At 47.5% G+C, this 13,641-nt stretch overlaps 1 protein-coding gene across 1 annotated transcript in view; it reads left to right on the top strand.

The window, feature by feature from the left end:
* Positions 1 to 13,641, top strand: part of AHR (aryl hydrocarbon receptor) — a 56,292-nt gene that overhangs the window by 8,077 nt on the left and 34,574 nt on the right. The window contains exon 2 of the mRNA XM_069094429.1: positions 4,596 to 4,783. Within this exon, the coding sequence (XP_068950530.1) occupies positions 4,596 to 4,783 (188 nt within the window). The remainder of the gene's footprint in view (positions 1 to 4,595; positions 4,784 to 13,641) is intronic.

The following is a 13,641-nucleotide window of genomic DNA, read 5'->3' as shown; positions in this document are numbered from 1 at the left end:
TCTCTCTGTCTCTGTCTCTCTCTCTCTCTCTCTGTCTCTGTCTCTCTCTCTCTCTCTGTCTCTCTCTCTCTCTCTCTCTCTCTCTGTCTCTCTCTCTCTCTGTTTCTCTGTCTCTCTGTTTCTGTCTCTGTCTCTCTCTCTGTTTCTGTCTCTGTCTCTCTGCCCCCTCTCCCATCACTCACTTGCTCAGCAAGAAGGTCAGTCTCTGCTAGGTTTGTATTAAAGTTTAGTTCTCAAAGTCTAAAACACAGACCTACAATGAAATTCTGCTGCAGAGCTTTAGCTTTGAGTTTTTGAGTACAAAAATACTTGGTCATTTGGGGTTGGAGGAAAGCTAAAGAAAGCCTCTGTGAATGCTTCTAAGCAATTAGTTATACACTGAATAGAAGCACCTTGGATCCTTGGTGACTTCAGGTTTCCATTTGTGCATCCATCCATCTATCCATCTGTCCATCTGTCCATCCATCCACATTTCAGTGAGCCCATGGTCTCATCACTTCTTCCCAGGGTGTAGATCACAACCTCACTGTGCTTTCTGACCCTTTTTCTCCCAGATGCTTTCTATGGAGGTCACCCAGCATGGTGGAGGGTTCCTCTTGGGCACTTAGAGGAGGGGTGTGGTGGAGACATTCCATATCCTGCTGCAGGAAGGAAATAAAAAGGGACACGTGCAGGAGTTCACGTGCACACACGTGCATACCCCTCTACATTTGTACAATACATACTCTGCACACGTGTGTACACACACACGGATGGGTATCTCTCTAACAAGCCCAAGGCAGACTCAGATGAAGACTTTCCTTTTCCTCACTCACCATCTCAGTACATTAAACATTTACGTTGAACAGAAGTGCCTCAGTGCCGCTTTCTGACACTCGCAGTGTCTCAGGCTTCGCAGACAGGTTGAACTTGGCCTCTGAGATGAGAGTCAGAGTTCATAGAAAAGCGTCGCTTCTCTCATCTGGGTCACAGTATCCTTTTTTTTTTTTTTTGGAGGGCAGTTGGGGTTAAGTGACTTTCCCAAAGTTACACTAGTAAGGCTAGTAAGTGTGTCAAGGGCCTGAGGCCGGATTTGAACTCGGGTCCTCCTGACTCCAGGGCCAGTGCTCCATTCACTGTGCCACCTCGCCGCCCCTGGGTCATAGTAGTCTATCATCCAGAGGTGACTCAGGGTAATTTGACTTACTTTACGAAAAGAGGAAAAACCCCAAGTCTGGCCCTCAAAGGCCTGCCTCAGAGGGTCTCGGGAAACCGGCTGACACATGGATCATGGACTCCCTCGATGTGCCAGGCACCGTGCTAAGTGCCAGCGATCCAAAGAAGGCCAAGGACGGCCCTGGCCTCACAGAGTGCCTGGCCTAAGTGGGGAGATGGTGGATGTAAAGCTCTAGAAGGACATGCTGAGAAAATCAGGGGAGGGAAGGCCCCGGAACGAGGATGGAGCGGCACAGGCTTCCTGGGTCTGGAGAGAGCGTGCTGGCTGCCCCAGGGGAGGGAGTGTTTGGTGTGAGGGATGGCGGGGAGGAGGAGGCCGCTGCCGTGGTTCTTAGAGTGCTTGGGAATGGTGTAAGGTGGGAGAAGACGTGAGAGGTGCTTGGAGTGGGGGGTGGGCAGCCTTCTACGTAGGAAGATCTCAGTGCCAAACGGCATTTGCTTTTTGGTCCTGGAGGGGATGGGGAGTCACTGAGGGTTACTGAGTGGGGCAAAGGAGGGAGATAATATGGGCATATCTGGGCTTTAGAAAGATCACCTTGACAACTGAGTGAAGGACAGGCTGGCGTAGAAGAGCCTTCTGTCAAGGAGACCCACCAGCAGGCAGTTCTGGGCAAGGGGTGGTACAGTGTGTATGTAGAGTGCTGCACCTGGAGTCAGGATGAGCTGATTTCAGATCCAGTCTCAGATGCTTACTAGATGTGTGATCCTGGGCAAGTCACTTAACCCTGTTTGCCTCACCTATAAAACAGAGCTGTTGTGAAGACTACATGAGATAATAATTGTAAAGCGCGTAGCATAGTCTCTCGCCACCATCACATAGGAGTGTTATTGAGGGCCTGCATCCCAGTGGGGGCAGTATGAGAACAGAGACATTATGGAGGTAAAACGGATAGGCCTTGGCACTAGATGGCATTTGGTCAGTGAGCGGTCATGAGAAGTGGAGAATGTCACCTCCATTGTGAGCCTGGTGGGGCCCTGGGCAGTAACAGGCACGTCTGGAGGGAAAGATGAAGACAGTTTGGGACATCCAGTTTGAGGCATCTGAAAGGCAGCCAGAGATGTGAGATTGGAGGGCTGCAAAAACGTCAGGGCAGGACAGATGGAGTTGAGAATTGTCAGCACAGAGACGGTCATTAAATCCATGGGAGCTGCTGAGATCCCTAATGACGTAGTCTAGAGGGCAAAGAAAAGAGGGCCCAGGACAGAGCCAGGAGGGAAACTTAAACTTAGAGTGTGAGATCTGCAGCCAGGGAGACAGAGAAGGGAGAGGTCAGGTCAGGAGGAGGAGAACCAGGGGGTGGGAGTGTCCCAAAAACCTGAGGAAGGAGAGAGGAAGGACCAGAGGGGCCTCAGCAGCATCACGGGCTGCAGAGAGGTCAGGAATGGCGAGGCTCCCTTCTCTTTCTCATTTCTCCATTCTCTTACCTTCCTTTCCGCTCCCTTTAAATCTGGAGGAAGCATCTTTTAGCGCAAACAGATGCTAAGCACCAGACCGACGAGGCCTGCACTCACATCCTCCTTGAGTGTCTTTCACAGGCTTTTCTCCAGGCATTCCAATGGCATTGTTAGTGAGGTATCTGCTGATCCAGTCCCACAAGCCTCAGCGTGCCAGTTGCTGGGCTTGGCCCTGGGGATGCCCAGCAGAAGGGAGCTTACATTGTCTCAGAGACAGAACAGATAAAACAGACCCTATGGACGTGGTGATTGGGGAAGGGAGGGGGACATTCAGGAAACCTCCAGAGGCACTAGCCAGGGTGCTGATCACTGAAGGTGGAGGTGGGACATCCACACCTACAGCCCCCCAGCCCAACAGTACTGAAGATGGAGGCCACTGTGTCTGGACCATCCAGGGCAGGAATGGAAATGCCAGACCTTACGCCTGGATCCTCGCTTGTCGAGGGCTTAAGGCATGAGGAATTTGCGCAGGCCAGTGACATGCTAAGATGTGTGCTTTGGTCAGACCCTGGGGCAGCTCGGGCACGACCGGTCAAGGAGAGGGAAGCTTGACGTCTAGCACGCACCGCCTGGTGTCTGCAGCAGTCCAGGCTAGAGAAGCGGTGAGCCTGGGGGTGCTGGAGGCAAGATTAGATGATAATGCCTAGCTGATCACTGTATTTCATCTTCCCTCTAATGCAGTCATTTATTGTCAGAATTATTTTAAAAATGGTAATCCCTCAGCGAACGGACCCGCAGCACAGTGTAGTTGGAAGAGGCCTGCATCTGGAGTTAGAGAAACCTGGGTTCAAATGCCTCCCCTGCACCTTAGAGAGACAGTGGGATGAAGGCAGACAGTGCTACAGTCTTGGGTTCTAGCACACAGCATGTGTGAACTTGGGAATAGCGTCACCTCGCTGGGCCTCAGTTTCCTACTCTGTAAAATCCTAGATGGTTGAGGTAGAGGACCTTGAAGGTCACCATCAGCTCTTGGCTATGATTCTGTCAGCCTTTCTGAGCCTCAGTTTTCTTACCTGTGAAATAGGGATGATAGCTGAATTGCTTTCCTCCTAGGGCTGTGGCAAGGCTCTGATGAGAGAGTGGCCATCCAAGTCAGACAGTTGCTCCCCTTCTGTTGGGGAGACAACATGTGCAGAGCACCATCTGCAAGTCAGTGGAAAAGTCCTGTCCCTAGTCCTTAGCAGAATGGGGGAGAGAGGGAAGAGAAGGCACCCAGCACAGCGCTCATAGAGAGATCCAAAGCTGTGGGTCTGGGGAATGACTGTGCTGATCAAGGCTCCGCCCTGCAGTCAGAGGGGACCTAGGAGAGGTGAGGACGAGGCAGATTGAGTGTTGCAGCATAAAGAGATTCCCCAGTGATGTGCTTCTTGGGAAAGGAAGGCATGGTGGAGAATCCAGAGAAATCCAGAAGCAGGGCAATGGTACATTATAAACTGTACGCTAAGGGGAAAAACAAGCCGAAGAAGGTATTTGTGTGCTGTGTAGTCCCATTCATCTTCAGAATAACAGAAAGAAGCCTCACTCCCCAGCCTCAGAGGCTGACCAGCAGTGCACATGCACATGCATGTCAGCGTGGGCTGGTTTTCTCCTCTCACAGATCATCGTTTTTAAAGAGTAGTTTTGTTCCCAGCAAACTCATTAATTGACGGGCCACTGTTTAATAAATGGCCATTTTAAGGAAGCCATGGTGCACACTTAAGTATTTTCACACATAGTTCCAATTAATTTTGTTTCCCACTCACTTTCTTTTTAAAAAAAAAAAAAAGGTACATTTGTGGTTGGGAAGAGTCAGTTAATGGTTTAATGGTTTGTGTCTGAGAAAAATATCTCAGCAGGAATTCTAATGGAAAGCTTCAGCAAAAGCATACACGGATGTGTGTGGTGGCTTCGTTTTTTAAGATATATGTGTGCTTCCTTCCCCCCAGAGTAAAGCCGGTGCCATTGGAAGGAGTCAAGTCCAACCCATCCAAGAGACACCGAGACCGGCTGAACACAGAGCTTGACCGGCTGGCCAGCCTGCTGCCCTTCCCCCAAGATGTCATCTCCAAGCTGGACAAACTGTCCGTGCTCAGACTCAGTGTCAGCTACCTGAGAGCCAAGAGCTTCTTTGATGGTGAGACGTCAGGATTTCATTTCTCTAAAGCTTGCTTGTAAAGTAGATGGAAATACATCACATGTGTGCATTGCATCTGTTTGGGCATTTATATTTTTTTAAATTAATCATATGTGAGCAAAATCTCATTATTATTCTCATTTAAAGTGTGATGGCAAAGCCAAATCCATATTGGCTTTTCAAATCAATTTTCCAGCTCCATTCATCAAACCAGATGTCATCACTTAAATGAAATCTGTCAATGAACTTTTGAAAATAATAGATTTGAAAGTAATGTTCTCCATGAATATTCCAGATTCTCCTTGACATTTTTTTAAACAAAATTCTCTCCTTCTATCTATCTATCTCCACACATAAATATACACAGATGTATAGATTGCCATGATAATTTATTTTTCATTTAACACTGTGGCTACCTGATGTCCTCTAACATCAACCATAAATTTAGTTTTTTTTTTTGTTTTTGTGTTTGTTTTAAGAAGACTGGGTGCACTGGGCTCAGTTATCCTTCATAATTCTCTTGTGTTAGCAGAAGGTGGCTTCCAAAGATGGGGTAAAACAATGCAATTGTCAAGAATGAATTATCTTAGAAAATGATTCCATTCCATAAATTAAAATTTGCACCAATGTGCATTTCTGACTCAAAGGACCAAATGGTCTTTACTTAGAGTTGAATCAGTTTGACTTCTCACCTAAGCACACGAAGAATTTCTGTCCTTTATCCCTGTTCCACGGATGTTTGGGGAATCTTGCAAAATGCTCCTGATTCCTTATTTGCTGGGTTTGGCATTAGACATCATAGGGGGAGGCTGTGACAAGATCTGGCCTTGGAGACAGTAGCCTTGGGGAGGTCTCAGACACATTCTGGCGTGTGACCCTGAGCTGGCAGCGTCTGCTGTGCCCCCAAGTTGTCCACCCCATTTGGTCTTTTTTTCCTCCCGAGTTGTACCAACCTATCTGCCCTGTGATTTCTATGGGTATGGGACCCTTCTGTGATAAGGCCTCCCATGATGGTCATTGCCTCCTGGAAGGCTGCCCACACAGGGAGAATCAGCAGGGGTGGGGGTGGGGGGGAGTGTGTGGTTGCTGCTGGCTAGTAGCCATTCATTCACAAAAAAGGTGTGGTGAGAGGAGACCCCACATACTGGCAGAGGGCCTCTAGACCAGTCACCCTCTCTGAACCTCAGTCTTCTCCAGCTATTTAATGAGGGTGATCATGTCTGGCGGGGCTGCCACCATTCAGCATTTCACTTTGCTTTTATCACACGTGGAAATTCTTGCAAAAGTCTCTTCTCAGGGAGACAAAACTAGGTGGAAAATGAGAAGGGGAAGCCGAGTCTGCCCTCATCTGTGATTTTAAAGCTTGGGGTTGCTGTCCCCAAAGGAAGTTCCAGCCTGTGACTGGAGTGCCCTTTACCTGGAGAGTCTGGAGAGGAGAGCAGAGTGGCCAGGCAGCCACGGTGAAGGGCGCCCTGCAAATAGCCGGGCCTGGCTAGGGGAGGGAAGGGAAGCTCCAAGAGAATAACAGGATGCAAACAAGGGGCGTGGGAATTCCTGCGGAAAGAAAATAGAAACGAGCAATCATACGATCTGGTGAAAAAGGAAACCCAAGTTTTTGCTATAACAATAGATATTTTTCCAAGAAAATATATCCATTTATTCTTGGTTTACATAATCCAGCCTGAATGGGGTGCCAAGGTGAGAAGCCCTGCCAGATACGGTGAAAGGCTCCTGAAAAGAAACACCCGACTGGAGGCAAGTCACTCAACCCCCTTCTTTAAACGTCTCAGAAGACACACTGTGGCTGTAGAATGTTTGGGACACTCGAGCCGTGTTGAGAATTAAGGAGTCCTTGCTGTGCTTCACATGCAGCTTCCTTAAGCTCATATTTTCATAACAGAAACCTGTGTGTGTGTGTGTGTGTGTGCGTGTGCATGTGCATATTTATATGCATGTTGGCATTTCTGTGATATTTGCCAAAAAAGGAGAAAATCTGTAATTTCCTCATTTTATTTTATTCAATTTCACCTGAAAGAATTGGTCATTGATTTGGGGTTTAAATCCTAAATTGATTCTGTATTTCAGTTCAAACAAGTATTTATTTATTTATTGAACAGTGGTGTGACCAAGTGGCTAAGGAGCTGGCCTCAGAGCCAGAAGGACCCAGGTTCAGTCCTGCCTCTGACATTTCCTGGCTGTGGAGACCAGCCAGTCTCAGGGTGCTAAGTGACCCTCCTGGTAGCAGTACAATTATAGCTTCAGCCCTGGGCCTGTCCTACCTGCTGGGGACCAGGTGTGATACTGGCTATGGGAAGAGACAGAAACCAGCAGCTTCCTTCCTCAGTGGAGCCTTTTGCTATTGGGTAACACCTAGATGCTCAATTCCAGAACATGGCTGCTGTCCCTCCCTCTCTCCCCTCTGTCTGTCCCCTCTGTCTCTCTCTTTTTTCTCCTCTCTGTCTCTCCCCCTTTTCCCCCAATGTCTCTCTTTGCTTCCCTCTCCGCTCACCTACTCCTTTCTCTTCTTAGTATATGTTTACAACCCAGTCCTTAGCCAAATGTTTTGGATTTTTTTTCCCAATCAAAGCAAATCTAGGGATTATTAACACTTAATGTTTCTGTGCCAGGCACTGGGCTACATCCTAGGGGTGCAGACACAAAAACAAGAGTGTCTCTGCCCTGACGAAGCTTATGCTTTCCTGAGGTAGAGGGGCTCAGTAGGGAGGAGATCACCAAATGAAATATGTGCAGAATAAGTGCAGAATTCTTTTCAGGAGGCACTGGGGGGAATCATAAAAGGCCGCGTCATAGAGGGCTCCAGGGCTGGGGCGAGGAGGGCACCCGTCCAGGCTGGGGCTGCCTGAGGCCCAGCAGTTGCTGTGGGAGCCTGCTGAGCTCAGGGACCATCCAGTAGGCCAGAAGGGTTTGTGGGTGGGGGGGGTGGAATTGCTCAGGCCTCCTGGGAAGGGAGGCTCAGCCCAGACCTCAAAGGGCCTTAAAAACAAGGCAGCTTCCATATTGTAGTTAGATGGAGCATCAGACCTGCAGTCAGGAAGACTTGAGTTCAAATCCAGCCTCAGACACTTACTACCATTGTGACCCTGGGCAAGTCCCTTCACCTCTGCCTCAGTTTCTTCAACTGTAAAACAATGATAATAATATCTGAAAGGCTTTAGGGAGTTCATGCCTGGGCTATAGAAATACCAGTCCAGCAGACAGGTGAAGGCTGGATGGGAGAGGTCAGTGGTCAGAGGCAGGCAGACCCAGCAGTCCAGTGTCAGGCTTGAAGGCCTGACAAGTGAGGGGGAGCACAGAGATCTTCAGAAGAGTGAAATGGGCTGGCCTGAGTTCATGAAAGGATCCTTGCTCTGATCCCTGCTACCTCAAGGCTGTCTTTAACAATTCAGCATTGAGAGCTGTCTCAGGGCTGGCTCTTCTCCCCTCCTGCCCCGCCATGGGGTATTGCAGGACCCTCATCCCATGACCTGCTCCCAGAAAGCCTCCTCTCCTCCATCCAGACTGCCCCAAGCTCTGCCTCCAGCTCCTCCTCCTTCAGCCTTTGTTATTCTCTTCACCTTCACTTCTATATCTTCCTCTCTCTTGTTACCTACCTTCCGGCCTCCACTTGCTTATAGTTTATTAGTTTAAACATCATCTTCTTTGTCCTTTGCCTCTAAAAGTTCTCATAAGTCTGTGGTTTCATCATTTTGGATTATCCTTCCACAGATACAGACAACAACATTCCTCCCTTCACCCCAAACTTTAGTTAGACAATGGCTGTGAGTCACCACAGGTGAATACTGGGTCACCTGGTGCTCAGCCTTGCTTAATGATCCTCTTAGAATAGCTGGGCTGGGCTGGGCTGGAAGTTGGATGACAGACCTGCCCCCATCCTGGAGAGCTTTCCTTTTTGGTAAAATCTTCAGGAATTCCATGAAGCCAGATCAGACACTGGTCTCTTTGTAGGAAAGGGCCATGAGGCAGAAGCACCACAAGGAAGATGACTTGGGAGTAGGGAAGGTGGAGCCCTCCCCCGTACTCCCCAGGGAGGACTGAACCCCAAACAGGCCACAGATGGAGGATAAGCTCCATGGTCCAAGCCCGTAGTGTGTGCAGGATACATTTAGGGAAAACACAGTAGCATTCACCAAATCTTGCCTTGCTCTGTCCCTGATAGTTCTGGGACCATAAAAGGATGTGTCTTCCCCCTTTGCTTCTTTAAAGTGATCCAGGCTAAGAACAAAGGCAGACTTTTACACCTTTAGATGGATAGTGGAGAGCAGCTATGAGTGTCATTAAGGTAGCCTTGGCCATTTCGGGCACATGCACCTTGTCTTCGAGGTGAATGGCTTTCTAAAGCATCACCTTTAGGAGCAGACCATGGTTAAGATTAACTGGGAATTTGAACTAAAGCTGCTGAGGTTCTCCATCGCCTCACAGTGGCTTTGGAGTAATAAAGGGGGAGGGAAGGAGATCATTAGAAGGCAAAATCACAGACCTTCAAGCCCTGCTTTGGAAAGAAAAAAACAGAATGGATTTATCATCAACTTGAAATGGAATTCTCCATCTTTTCCTAAACGGTTGTTTGATTTTAAACACATCATGTTATATGTTATGGCATCAACTTTAATTGGACTTTGCCAGTAAACAGAACCCCAGCCAAGAATGGAAAAGGGCTAATCCATCTTTTCTAATTAGCCACAGCTGTGTCGATTTTCTTGGTCCTCTAATTTAGACTGTTGGGGGGTGTGGTGGGGCTTACCAGAAATCCTTTAAAGATTTTCAATGAATTTAAAAATCAGAATGCTTTGCAACTGCTATTTTGAGCTGAAAATAATAGGTGTTTTCTGGAGTGGCCCAGCCTTTTCATATGACTTTTTGTATGTTTATTACTTGATATAATTATAATAGGCTCCTCATAGAATGTTTTCTATAATTAAATCTCATTGTTTACAGTCTTAAAATCACTTTGGAGCATTTGGCTATCAAGAACAGCCCTGACTTTCAGGAAATGTAGCAGAAGGTGGGATACATTTCCCACCTCATGGATGGTCACAGAATTGTCTGTAGCAAAGTCCCATTTCCATTGTTAATTACACATTGAAAAGACTCAAAGTTTGGAAAATCTCCGTATTTTACGTAGAGGCCGGGGGAGACTCGGAAGCTCTTTTCCTTTATTTGACCTTGCTGTTGTCATGTTCTTTGCTGACTCTTCAATGAAATAAAAAATGGATCTCCTTCTCCTTTCTTTCTGGAACTTTCTGCAGCTGCTTTAACAGTTCATTGCCAGTTCATCAGGTTTTACAGAAGAGAACTCTTGTGTTTACACTTCTTAGCTTGTGCATTCCGCTGGATCACGGTCCTGCTTTGGTATTACTATAACCAATGCATATTTCTTAATGATATATGACCAAGCCAAGACCAAGCTCCAGCAAACAAGTTAAAGTGAATTAGGCTGCTGTTTTTTTTCAGTCAGTCACTTCAGTGATGAAGTGATAACTCTGTGTGCTCCAGGCTCTATTCCAAGCTCTGGCAACGAAGAGAAAAGCAGCCAGATCTGCTGCCCTCAAGACGTTCACATTCTAAGGAGCCAGCAGAGAACTCAGTGGGTGCATGTGAGCTACCTGCCAGTAGAGAAGGGAAGGGAAGCTGGTGAAGGCAGAGTCTGAGGTGAGCCCTCCAAGGAAGCCAGGATACTGGGGGCAGGGATGAAGGGTGGGGATGGCCAGTGTGGAGGCAAAGAGTGTCATGAGGAGAGGAGCAGCTGCATCATCAGCTTGAGTGGGGGACCGGTGATCAATTGACAGGTGTGGCCTTTTCGTGAATTATTGTAATTGTTACCATCTGTGCAGTGAGTGCAGGGGTCAGTGCCTCTGCCTCCTCTCCAGGTGAGCTTCAAGGGGCTCTGTGTCATCCCCAGAATCAAGAAATGCTCTCCTTTCACACCAGCCCCCTGCCCTTTCCCAGTTTCTTCTGCCTGCATCTTCTCACCCTGCACCATGCTCGCTGAGCTGCTGAGTGACCCCGGGGCTCCTGGCCCTTCCTCCTGACTCTGCACCTCTTTGCTGGCTGGTCCCCCAGCCCACGATGCCCTGCCTCTTCATCTCTGCCTCCTGGCTACATTCATGGCCTCGCTCAGATCTCTCCTACAGGAAGCCTTTCCCTGTGCTTTCAGTTCTGTTGCCTTCTCCTTGTTGGTTATTTCCAACTTTTCTAGTGTATATCTTGTTTATGTGTAATCGTTTGCATGTTGCCTCCCCTAATGGACTGTGAGCTCCTTGAGTGCAGGGACTGGCTTTTACCTTCCTTGGTATCTCCCTCCATGCTTTGCATGGTATCTGCTTGTGGACTGACTGGCATTCAGTGTCAGAACAATTCATATCTGTTTAAATACTCAAAATCTAGCAAAAGCAGTGTGTTTGTAGCAGAAGAGGCATAGTTCAGGAAGTTCTTCTAACAGAGCAGCTAAAATCATAATGAAAGGCAGAATGGGCGTCTGGCACAGAGTAGGCAATTTATAAATGTTGATTGATTGACTCATAGGAGCTCAGTTGTAGAGAATGGGTCCTGCGGGCAGCCTGGTCCCTCCAATCCCTGGCAGTCTTCAGTGTCCAGCTGAACAGTGACAGTGCCTGGAAGCAGCTACATCTGTCCAGATGACTAAAATGCCCTTTCTATTGACCCTATTGATATAAAACATCTCCTGGCACCTTCTTCTGCTCTTTGGAGCAATGCAGAAATCAGATTCTTCTTCTGTATGGCACCCTTCAAAGAATTTGAGTCTCAGACTTGCCGGCCATCATTAGCTTCCTCAGAGGTCACCCCCTCCACTAGCCTCCACTCGGTGGCCCCCGCTAGGAGCCCTTCACTCCTTTTTGATGTTGCTGTTTGACCTGGATCAGATCCAGAGGGGCCATCTCTTCAAAATTCTTCTTAGTTTTCCTGGCCTCTAGAGCCAAGCCAAGCTGGTCTCATCTGGCCTCCTCACACAAGAACTCTTCTGATATTTGAAGATAGGGATCATGCTTCCCCCATGCCCCCATCTCAGATCTTCTGTTCTCTCCATAGACCTCCCTAGATGTTTCAGGTCACCCTGGGAAGATCTGATTTCCAGGGTTTTGTCACTGCTGTGGGAGGAGGAAGGAGCTGAGGTTTTCTTGCCTCTCAGTGCAGGGTTACCTCCGTCATACTGGGACAAGTGAGGCTGGCTTAAGCCCATCCGAGGCTGTGCTTCCAGAGAGTGAGATGACAAGGAGAGAGTCAGGGAGTGCAAGAGGAGACTTGTAAGGGACAGACAGCATGAGCAGAATGGAGGAAGCATGGCCTTGCTTGGGCTTCAGGGGCTCAGCCTCAGGATAGACAGAGTGAAGCCAAAAGGTGGACCAGAAATTCAAGGGCTCCAAAGCCATTTCAGGGCCCCCATCTGTCAGCCCCCTGTGCTCCATGTAAAATGAGTATTTCCCATGTTGAAGTTTCTGGGCAGTATGGTCATCCTAGCTGAAACTTCTCAGTTACTTGGGAGTCTGAATTCGAACTCTAGGCTCCCAGATTCCAAGCCACACCTCTGTCCCTGACTGCAACAAACAAAATGTCAGGGCCTTGTTTAGTAACTGCAGGATTTCATAATCACCCCTATTCAATTTTGTCTTCTTGTTAAAACATGTTCAGATCATTTTAAACCCTGATTCGGCAGTTCTACTTTCATCTCTCTCTCAGCTTTGTCCCTTTTCGGATTTGACAAGTCATGCTCTTTTCAGTGGGCTCCTTGGGAAATATGGAAAAGGGGGTAAGGGTCCCTGACCAGTAGACCTCTGCACCCACCCACCCCCTGCTCTTAGGTTAGATGACCTGAGGGTCCCTTCTAGCTCCAAATCTCAAACTGTTCAATAATCCTGGTGCTGAATTGGGTACCACACAGAGGTAGACGTGGCCCCCACACTTACATGCATGGTCTAAAATGGACAACTGTTAGATGCAAAAAAAAGAAGCATTGGAACTAGAGAAATGTCACTCATTTGGGATTTTTGTTATTAGTTGCACCCATTTTTCAGGAATTGTGTACTCCTTTTTTCTGTGAGACAGTTTTTAATATCTAACTGTATTCTGCTGGAATTGACTTTAAAAACCGTACTTCCCATTTTTTTATATGTATATGTATATGCACACACATATATATAAATGTCTGCCATATATAGTATATGTAATAATATGTCAAACATATACATACATACATATTTCCCCCACTCTCTATAAAGCTTCCCATTCCACAAGTCCCTTAGTGAGGCTATTCTAAGGGACAGAAGACCAGATGAAGAGTTAGGGAGTGAGGCCTTTGGTCTCTGTTCTGTCATCAGCCCTCCTAGGGCCTTAGCCTCAGCACCACAACTCTCCTGGGGTATTTGGGGAGTGCTAGTCTCTCGCTGAATTAGCGAATTAGTCATAAATAGAATTATAAACAGAAACTGTGATTGTACATGGTGTTAAACCAAAGGAGTTAAATCTATAGACGTCCTAGAACCACTGGACTGGCTATAATCTTTTAAAGCTGGTAGAAATTGTAGAGGTCATGGAGCCCAAGGCCTTCATTTTACAGATTAGGAAACTGAGACCCAGAGAAGGAGTAGGTCTTGTGTGCAGATACGCAGCCAATTAGTGATAAATTCCAAATATTTCAAGCAGCGGTGCAGAGCAGGGCACCGAGCGCTTGGCCTAGAGACAGGAAGACCAAAGTTCAAATCCAGCCTCAGACACTTACCAGCTGGGTGACCCCGGGAAAGCCTTTTTCAAATAGTACTTTATCTTTTCCAAATTGTATGTCAAGACAGTTTTTACAAGATTCAGAGTTCCAGAGTTTTCTC

The sequence above is a fragment of the Petaurus breviceps genome, unplaced genomic scaffold (genome assembly GCF_028583685.1).
Source record: "Petaurus breviceps papuanus isolate PSGF00001 unplaced genomic scaffold, PetGlider_PUasm1.0 218, whole genome shotgun sequence".
Taxonomy (NCBI): domain Eukaryota; kingdom Metazoa; phylum Chordata; class Mammalia; order Diprotodontia; family Petauridae; genus Petaurus; species Petaurus breviceps.
Note: the sequence above shows the minus strand (reverse complement) of the source record. Positions and strands in the feature narration are given on the sequence as shown.